Below are 11,020 nucleotides of genomic sequence, written 5' to 3'. Positions count from 1 at the left end.
ATCATAATCTTTTGCTCATCAAGATATGTCTTGACAGATGTAATTCTAAACTGAATTATATAAAAGTATCGTAATCTTTGTGAACATTGTCGGCTGAGTACCACCAATCAAACAGTGATTAATTTTCCCTTTCAAATTCGAAATGAGTTCATTCAGTTTCTTTTCGACAATTCATAAACCTTTCTCGATATTCCTCAGGTACCGAGCCACACCCCTTCAGGTCACATCCCTTAACCACATCATAATTAGCATTTGGTTCTAATGATAGTGGAATATAGACGACCTTTGCCGTCAAGTACACTCTTACTAATAAAGTCTTGTCTGTCTTCGTTTTCTCTAAAAGGATACTTACCTAATATTTCGTTTAACTTCAACTTGAACTTGCGCTTAATAGAGAAGAGTGGTGTCCGCTTGCCAGCTCTAATTATTTCCATTTAAAAGTCATTCCCTTCTTCATTTCTCTTTGAATTTACTGTTGTCTTACCGCCTTTTTTAATTTGAATTTGTCTCCTCTTTTCCTCTTTCTGAGTTTCGCTATCGACCATTTCGTTCTGATGCTTAAGTTTTATTAACTCGATAATTTCCATCTAATCTTTACTGCTATTCCTCAGAGCCAAATTGTGACTTACTAATTAAATTCTAAATGACCTTAATCAAAGTATTTCTTCTTCACCAAATTGTACACCATACACGTTTCTAATTCCTGTTTTACCACAGACGGATCAGAATAATGTTAGGCGCTCTCCAGCAATTCATTTGTCTTTAAAGACTCTAACCTTTCTGGGTTGCATTTGAAATAAAGTTATCCTGGATGACATTGTAAAAGCGTGTTAAAGATCTCTCAAATATATATAATTTATAAAGCTATGTACTAAGAAATTAAGAATCAAAGTTAATTTAAGGTAATTATTTTGAATTTGTCTGAAATATTTTGTAAAAGATTGTATCCTGTACGAGGAACCCAAATTCTTGTTACGTTTATATGGTCTTAAACTAAATTACGTGAACAAGCGAAACCAACATAATTTGTACAACTGAAGAAATAATTCAATTCTCATAGTTATGAAATGAAAATGTAAGAGGAACTCACAGTAAAATTGAATGCAAAATAATCCTACAAGTTACATCAAATGTCCAGATGAACAGAGTGTTCCGAATGATTTCCGTTGTCAAAATATGTTGTTGTACCAATATATAAAATGTACTTGACAACAATCTTGATGTATCAAAATTACATTGTCAAAAACTCCTTTAAATTATTTAAATACATGACTCTCCTCAACTGAAATATAAACACATCATTGAATGCATATACAAACTTAAAACAATACGAGATCATCAATGCAAAACAGGAAATAAGATTCTTCTTAATACTTACAGGCATCCCCTCCATTACGTCTCTATGCGCAACACATACCACATGACGTATGTCACAACACAACCCACCTGACTTAAAATTCCAATGGGAAGTTACACGAGCTATCAAGAGGTTCATTGTATACAACAGAAGACCATGTAAACAACAAATTTATAGCTCATTATCTTAATAAAGAATCTATACGCATCGACAAAAATTGGTCATGTATTTATTTTAGAAAATGATCGTTACATTCAATTATCTTGGAAAAAATGAAGCACAAAAACAACATTGTTTTGAAATTTGTGTTAAATTAAGGTGAAGAACATTTTAAGCTTTTAGCTTTTACTATATTCCCTTACCTTCTATAGTGCACGTCTTAAATTTACAATTACCAATTTGTGAAACAAAATAAGTTAAAGCTAAAAGGATTGCCTTACCAAGACATGTAGCATAATCCAACATTATTGAGACAAAATCGAATTTATTGATATATCCGTTATTTAGATGCAGTGCGACCTTTTTTACACCACAACATGACATTCTAAGTGTTTGACGACATATTGCTGCATGAGCAATCTTTATAGTCGTCATTATTATTCGTACCTCTTCCACATCTCCAAAGACTAATACTTTGATGCGCGATATAATTGTATAGAGAGGGAGACGCCAGATTTATTTAAAATGTTTAGCTATGACGGGGATTGCAGCTGTCAAAGCACCAACTGCGACGGGTCCGACTGCATAAGTGGCTACCCCTAGCACGCCGATTCCTCCTCCAAACAACGCTCCTGCAACGTGCGAGTAAATCGTATATTTCCTTTCTTCCTGCTTTTGCTCTTCCTTTATAATCGTGACCTGTTCCGCAGTCAGATGTTTACCTTTCCAATCCTCAGCGTGCTTTTGAAGAACTCTTCTGTAAACACTAAAGCTTTCTTCGTAGTAACCCTTCCAGTCAATTGTTAATATATCCGCCATCATAATGATCTTTTGTAATTTTTCTTGTCTTACTTCCTCATTGGGTTCATAATTGTACAGAGTGATATACCTTCGACCACATTCATCAAGCAATGCTTTAAGGCTTTCGTTTTCATCAAGCTCATTAACGAGATTTTCAATATTATTCCCTCTTACCGTTGCGTCATCTTCATGTGTGAAAACAATTATTGTGTGTTTCAGAACCTTTGGCCCAAACATAAGTTTTAGGAGCTCGGCAGTGCAATGCTCTATTTCCGTCAGTTTCCCGAATTTAATCACCAGCAGGAAACAATGAGGGCCAGGCTGAACAAAATCCAGAGAACTTTGAATAGTTGTTAATGTATGAAGTAAGTCTCCTTTGGTATCCAATAGGCCTGGCGTATCTACAACCGTAACTATTCTGTTATCTAATTTGACAGAATGTGACTCTGCTTCTTCCATGAATAAACCAGGATTATTTCTGCTTACAAAAGCATTTCTCCTCAGAATGAAATTCCCGGTTGCACTTTTACCAGCTCCAGCCTCTCCAAGCAGGATGAAACAAACTTTCGATGTCATATCGGACATTGCTGTTATATGAATTCTTGTATAAACAAACCTGTTGACAAAAGATACAAAGTATTGATAACTACAAATATGAAGGTGTGTTATTAAAGCATATATTGAAAAGTATATAACAGTGAGTTGCACTTGTATCATCAAAGTGTATACATATAAAAGTCACACTAACTCTCGGATGAGTACACAATATGTAAACAAAATTATACCCACATGTTCTGTCTATATATCATGGGTTTGCGCAGAGTTGCTAGAAGGGAAGCTAACATGCAGTGGTCAGCTATTACGTTTTAATGTTTAAAACCTAATTTCGCTGCCCCTCTTACCCCTATGTGCAGAGGCCTATTGTGTATATATGTATATGTATGTATGTATGTATATATATATATATATATATATATATATATATATATATATATATATATATATATATATATATATATATATATATATATATATATATATATATATATATATAAAGCAGAATAGCTTCATGGCTAGATAAAGAAAGTCGTTCATACATGCATACCAAGATTGAAGAAGACTAGTGCAATTCATTATGCGGTTTTTCTTAGCTTAAAGACGGGATATGTTATATACTCTGATTGTATTATAATTGGATTGGATCTGAAGTGGAGATTAGTAACGTTCTGGTACAAGTTGTTTTGTTTTAATCCCATGACTGCCGAGACGCTCCATATTGTATGTATTACTTCGGTACAAAATCAAGCTCTAAAATATGTCACATGGAGCATCAAATTATTTCTGCTTCACAATGGCAAGGAACCTTTTCGATTAAAATTGTATCATGAAATTATCTGAAGCGAGAAAACTGCGAGAAAAAGAAACACATACTGGTTTGCTAAATTTTATAAAGGTTTTATTTCCTGTGGGGATTCGTGTATATAAATGGACGCAGTTAACGTTTCGTAAATATATTTGACAATAAAGATGCAAAAATCAGCAATTTATCCGCGATTATCATTTTAATTTGCGATTTAATTATACGACCTATGAACCCATTAATGGTAAACGAAATTGTTCTATGCTTTTTTATAATGGTTCAATGCAAAGCCGATTTAAGGGTATTTATGAAAAGTTTATAATTTGCTTCAATGACTATTGGAAATAGAATCTAGTTTTGACGTGTTTTAAAATTTAATTTCTTTACATTTTTTAATATCGGAATCTGAGAGAGAGAGAGAGATTCGCTTTTCGGTCTTTGACGACACATCAACATATGTAAATTATATCGTACAGAGGAAATGGGAGTAGAGTACTTTGCCTAAGCATTAGACCCTTGGTTGCCAGTGTGTATTTTACATGCTCAATCCCGTGATTTAAAGTCAAACACTAAAAACTGATATATTGAAAAAGAGAGAATGATTACTTGAAGATATTTTAACGGTACTTTCAAAACATAATTTGCTGTATCTTATCGAAATATGATAGGTAAGTGTGCTACCAGCTTTGCTACCTCGTTTCCCTAAAGAGAGACAGACAGACATAGGCAGGCATCGATCCTCATGTTATCTAATATCTCTCTCTCTCTCTCCCTTTTAGACAAAATGAAACGAGATGAGGACAAAGGTGAGAAAGAGATTCATATTAGCCGTTTTAATAGTGCCACTTCTTTCAAATTTTAATACATCGTACATGAAAATATCACAAAAACTTACCTCGATCATATTCGGTTTTTTATATCATCATAATAACCTTTAATTATTAAAATGTGTTCGTTATTGTAGGAGAACGACTTTGATTATTAATTTATAGTCGCTATTACAACTGCAATCGAAACTATCGAAGAATCAACGTTATTAAACTTAGCGTTTCAAGGGATTTTATTTCTACAAATTATCACGGCAAACAGCGTACATGAGCGTTAAACGGTTAGGTTTACTTTCAAAACACGTGTTCTTCATAAGCAAGCATGTGAAACAAAAGACAGCCCTAGACATCACATATTATACTCGTTCTATCGAAATACATTAAAAACTGATGGATAGATTCAAGTAACAGTGACGCAATTATCGACATTTGGGTACAAACCGCATTTTAAGTTGTCCTGACAACAATTTTGCTTTCAAAGACACAATTATTAAAAAGACTGGTTATTAAATAAATATGGTTAAAAGACTATTTCGAAGCCATCAGCGTTTAGATTGCATTGTAGCTAAAAGGCTGTACGATTAGATTAAGTTTGATACTTCTATGACCTATATTCTGGTGACGACTCTGTCATGCACAAAAATCACAAAACAGAGCTAATGTAGCCACAACAAGTTAAAAAACACCAATTAAACAATATTGCTATTACTAGTGCTACTAGTGAAAAATTAATGCCACAAATGCTAATAATATCACTAATAATAATAATAATAACAGGAAGAAGAAAAAGACGAAGTCCTATCAATAGATACCAGAGTTTCAGCAGACACAATTTTACCAGTATTAACAAAAAAGGAAAAATAACATTCAACTACTAAACAAAATTTCATTTCCATCACCAATCCCTGTGGTAAAGGTAAGATTACTTCACTTGCCGTTTCTAGTGCTATGTTTTCATTTAGAATTATGTCTTCACAAATATACATTACCTATGCGAGTGATCATCAACTGACATTATATAATGAAAACATCAGATGATATGGATTATCGTCAACTTAGCAGGCACTGGAAGATTATAGTAGCAAACAACGTACGATAAAATAACGGTGTTACCTATATTTAATTCTATTATTTATAGGATTTTCTTATTGATTGCATATTATGTGTACTTGAACTTGACCTTGTTCAAAATCACGTTCACTGTGTACCTAACTGGATACATTTATTTTGAAAGCATCATAATAAATAACGAGATATTTCTCCTTGGTTGTGGATTAATTATTCCGACAGTTAGTAATACTAAACATGTTTATAGTCTCGGTACTTCTAGACCGGAAGTTTCCTTTACATGAAAGACCAATTCGGAAAAAGGTAATTGCGGCCTAGGTCAAATAGAGAATTATATAATCTTGATTACATTTGGATCATCCAGTCGTGCCTTAACATCATCACGCAGAATAAGTCTTATTGTTGTGTTCAGTTTTTGCGTTCGGTTGGACTTATTTATTCAATTATTATTCACTGGAAATTTCAAACGCTCATCAATACTTGGACAGAAACATTAATTTTGAATTATTTTGAATTCAGATAAGGACATTTGTGATTATATTACTGTGACACGTCCAAAAGCCTGTTAGTACGTAGTCACAATCCGTGTCACTGGCACGTCAACACGCTGGAGACTACATGCACATCAAAACATCTAGTAGAGCAACTTGTTTGGAATACCTCTAATTTTCAATTGGAACTTATTACATTTGGACTTGCTAAAGAACTATGAACACATTTGGGATTAAGCAAACACTACTGTTACGTTTATTTTTCACATTATGTTCTAGGGAAATGAAATGTGTTAAATGTTGCAACAGTTTAAAAGTAAGAATGTCAGCATTATGTGAATGGTATTCAAAATAAAAGCAAAATGAAAATGTCCATTCTTTTAAATATGTATTTTTAAACTTTTATCAAGTCTGCATTCTGTGGAAACGTTCGGAAGGTTTTCAGGTGTTGATCAATACTATTCAGTTTTAATTTTGAAAAAGCTGTTAATGTTATTCGACAGGGCCTTCAAGGCTTCGCACAAATGTGCATTTCGTCAGAGATTGGAAAATATTTGTTTCTATAACACGAACTACTTTCGTCATCTTTTGCATTATCTGTATTTGCTAATGAAGGGAGTAATATGCAGGTGTAAAAATACATCCAAGGACAGAGTGATGTAATATCTCCCTAACGAACGAGATGGTGCATTTCTTCAATGGTCCTTTGACAGCTTTCAGTACAATGTTGTATGACAGTCATGGGATAGAGTTTGTGAAAACACAAGCAAGACATGTCACCGTTTGATGAAGTTTAGTACTTCAGTAAAAAGCTTTGTAAACAATTTTATTTTGGTTTTCCTAAAGCTACCAATAATGTAATATGTGTTAGGGGATTGCGTAAGATATCCACTTTATACCTTGTATTTTTAACATGTATTAAATACTGGCTCAGGTTTGTACCAGTGCCTTCAGCGCGTTATCCACCATAATGTTACGTAATGTTAAAATGATTAGATATCGTCAACCGTACCAAAGTTAAAGATCTGTCAATGGTACGTCTGATTAAATCAATATGTACAGACGAAAATAATTTTTTCTCTCTATTTTGAAAAAGAATTGTGGATTAGGCTTTCCAAACCTAGCAAAGTGATTTTAAAACTTCAAATAAATCTGTGAATTATATTTTGCATAAAACTGAATTAGAACCGGAAAAAATATGTATCAAGTGGGTTATCATATTTATTCACGAAGCTATTTTCTAAATTCAGATGTTAAACGCACATGTCAAAAGAAGAATCCAATAGGGTTACGTGATAATAATATATTAATTATATTACATTTGTCGCACTATATCAATTCGGTTTTTCGTCTCAGACAAATTTGTTAACACTGGTCAAAGACATTTTAGAAGTGGCTCGCTACAAAGATAAAATGTGATATGTATCATCAATTTTGATGTGCTGAATTCAACTATGACAATTAAAACAACTGACATATTAATGTTTCCAAGTACATAGATCAATCCTTATTCATTGTCTGCTTCGCGCTTCTTGGCTTGTCTCTTGTGTCATTAAACGGATAATCTCTTGTCACTGTCCAGCAACAGCCTGGAAGCATTGACGGGCTCCATTTACCTGACAGCGTTTCTACATTGTTGCAAAGTCCTGATGTTGCAATGAAGGCTTGGGTATGCCTTGAGGAGATTTTCCACCAACTCCCTGTAGTTGTCTGCCTTTCCGAGAAAGGTCGTTGCCACTAACTGGAAGGCCTTCATGTCGTTATTTCCATGCCATGCAGTGCACGGTCAAATGTATCATCTCGAAGAAGTTCACGAATCTGAGGGCCAAGAAAGACACCTTCTTTTATTTTAGCTTCACTTAACCTTGGACTTTTTACACGGTGGTTCATGAAAGCTGTTTATGTTTTGTCCATTGCATTCACAAAGTTTTTCATCAGATCCAGCTTGATATATAAGGGTGGTATCACAATCTTCCTTTAATCAACAAGTGGTGGATGCTGATTACTTTTACTTCCAGGCTGCAATGACTGTCAGAGTAGACCACCCCTCTTGACAAAATGGAACCTCTCGCACGACTATTCCATTCGCATAGAAAACAGCAGTAATTTGTGTATCCAGTTTGCAGACCAAGCAACAGAACAAGAACCTCAAAATCGTCACAAAATTGCTAAAGATGTTGGTCATAGTTTGTGCATCTCAAAAGTGTTTTAATGCTTTCATAGATTTCCTTCATATGGACTGCATGACCAACTGAGGTTGATGGCAAAACATTGCCATTATGCAGTAAAAAAGATTTAAAACTCGTCTTTGATAAATCAATGAACAGTCTCTACTCATCTAGATCATGAACGATGTTGAGGGCTGCCATCACACCAACGTTGTTTTGCAGGATACCTACGATGAAGAAGAATGGGACAAGATCGTTTTGAACGTCACAGAACATTGAAACACTAACAGCACCAGCCAGGAGATTCTACTTCTGTAATACGAAGTCCAACAGCAGCTCTGCCATACTCTTGGATAGTTCCAAATCCCTGACAAGGTCATTTAGTTTGCCTTAAGTATTGAGGTTTCATCCTCTTCCACTTCCTCGTCTACCTCGAGTCAGAGTCATTCTTGTAAATCAGGAACCGGAAGTCCTTCTCCAAGGTGTACCGGGCAGATAACTGATGGAATGTTTGGATAAGGCACAGTTCACTTTTCTTATTTTACACACTTTTCATAACAGGTAGCACCACGTAGAAGTAACAATTGCTGATATGATATGTTGGCTATCCAAATCATTGGCACTGCAAACAGCATATATTGCTTATTTAAGTTCAACAACTGGCTAATATTTGTTGCACAAATGTTGAAGCATATTTGTGGGGCCCAAGTTTAGTCCTAATCTAAAATTATGAAGTCAAACTAAAGGTGATGGTTTTTCTTTACTATAGTGGTAATACTCCACTTTTGCGATGCAAATGTGACTTCACCACAAACATAGCAGAAGTTACCTGTATTGTTCACACAAGAACGAGGCATATCTGCTCACTTTGGCCAAATAGAAATGTGTCCTGAGCACAATCAAACAAGGCCAAATAAGAAAACACGACACTGTGATTTCTGGAGCTGATATATGGCAATTTATTCAGCAGTGTGATGTAGGCTTGGTTAGGATTGCATCATCCATGACTTCTAGGAATAACTTGATGCAATTTAAAACATGTATGAATTAATACCAGCTTCATAATCCATCATTCGTTGATTTATTCATAGATCCAGTCTGAGATGTATTTTAGTCATTTCTAGTTTAAACTGAGATCCCTTCTCTTTATAACTCACTTATCATCCACTCTTCCCAAGTCAAGGATCGTATATACTGACCCAGTATCACATCTTCAAAACTAGAGCCAATCAACAAAGTTAAGCATCATTTTCGTTCTCAGTGACCCAGAAATAGTAAAGTTATACTACATTTATTTCGGAAGCATTTTGGGTGTGAATCAGTTATACCTTATACGAATAGTTAATTATACAATTTTGTCGTAGTATCACCTTTATAATTATAGGTTACTGCCTTGGTATGGGAAAATATGAACGAGTTTTGGGATGGAATACTGCACAACCTTGGGAGTCCAGTATATCCTTCCGACAAAACGAGTACATATTTTCCCATACAAAGGTAGCAACCTTTTTATTATATGCTAACTTTTTTATTCTACCTAAGGTTTAATTGTATAAACACAATACACTACAAGAAACAACGTAAATGAATGTATGCCGCATTCCAAACTAAATGCACAAGCGCATATTCATCATTACACAAATCAACATTATTAATGCGCACATAACTCCGCCCAGACAACTTTGAACTTAGTCGCGCGCTCGACATAGCTTTCGAAAGAAAATGGCGGGTCCTGTTAAAATTGAAATTTGGAGTCATATTGTGAATGAATATGCATTGCAACAACTTTTCTATTTGATCTGGAATGAATAGATTCTGGTAATCCTTCTCGATTCTAGGAAATTGCGTGAGTATTGGCTGGATTTATATGTGACGATTCCACATGAAATGCATGAGATTTGATAAGCTAGGGAGAAGCGTGTTGACATCTGCAGATGTGTCTGTTTCTGTCATTCAATGTGTGAAATCATGATGTGGGGAAAATATGAAGTCTTTCAATAGCAATTATCAAAAAGAAGCTATGGAATTTAATGCTTATTTCATTTTGAATGCAGTAAGGAGGATGCAGTTGCACTTATCATCGAAATTACAGCACAATTTCGAAATGTGTAATCCAGATTGAAAACCTATAACATCGCTCATGTAATTCGGATTTGCAGAATTAAGAAATTACATTTTGAGGAAATTCAGGATATAAAACTGTAAGTATATTTTATTTTGCCATTCTTATCACCAGCTAAAGAAAGGAGTATATGACTTGTCACTTGTATGTTATTTGCAAGGACATTATCTTGCGTCTATTATATAATGAAGATAGCCTAAATCCGTAGCCTAAATCCGTAACATTGTATCAACGCGGAATGTGCCAAAGCAGCTGGTATGTGGCAGTCCACGATACGTCTGTTTTAGTTCATTCAGAAACAAATTTAAACAGCTACAACGTAAAGAGCCTCTTACGCGAGTGTACATGATTTGTGTACAAAATCAAAAGTGCTGGCGTCTGCGTCCATTGTTTGTTTACAATAGAAAGTAGTTCTTTCATGCACGTAAATGCTATATGCGTATTGTCGCGCACTTTCAGTATCGGGGAGTACTGAACGATTCTGACAATGTACAGTTAGCGAGGAAAAACAATGAGTATATAATAATATCATATATTGATTCTTTAAGAGAAAAGTGCATAAATCTTAATATTAACCACGTTATTAAATGTACGTACACCATCGTGCACACTATATGTACTTGTACTGCATTTTGTAATTTGGGCCGGTTCACTTATGAAGCATTCG

At 34.6% G+C, this 11,020-nt stretch overlaps 1 protein-coding gene across 1 annotated transcript; it reads right to left on the bottom strand.

Annotated features, from left to right (window-relative positions):
* Window positions 1-2,032: 2,032 nt before the first annotated feature.
* Window positions 2,033-7,819, bottom strand: LOC149790537 (GTPase IMAP family member 9-like). The gene is made up of 2 exons (XM_089973238.1): window positions 7,680-7,819; window positions 2,033-2,933 (listed from the first exon to the last, which is right to left on the bottom strand). Exons 1-2 carry the CDS (start codon window positions 7,817-7,819, stop codon window positions 2,033-2,035), a joined length of 1,041 nt encoding a protein of 346 aa, XP_089829364.1.
* Window positions 7,820-11,020: the final 3,201 nt, after the last annotated feature.

This window comes from Sinohyriopsis cumingii, chromosome 10 (assembly GCF_028554795.1).
Source record: "Sinohyriopsis cumingii isolate HCF-2022 chromosome 10, ASM2855479v2, whole genome shotgun sequence".
In the NCBI taxonomy this organism is placed as follows: domain Eukaryota; kingdom Metazoa; phylum Mollusca; class Bivalvia; order Unionida; family Unionidae; genus Sinohyriopsis; species Sinohyriopsis cumingii.
The sequence above is the reverse complement of the archived record's forward strand: the minus strand, read 5'-3'. Positions and strand labels throughout refer to the sequence as shown.

Bases quoted from the DNA above. Each gene is read 5' to 3' on its own strand.
- LOC149790537 (XM_089973238.1), bottom strand. From the start codon at position 7,819: ATGAAGGCCTTCCAGTTAGTGGCAACGACCTTTCTCGGAAAGGCAGAC. The intron at 2,934-7,679 runs GTAAATGGAGCC...TTTTGTCAACAG, and splicing joins CAATGTAGAAACGCTGTCAG to GTTTGTTTATACAAGAATTC.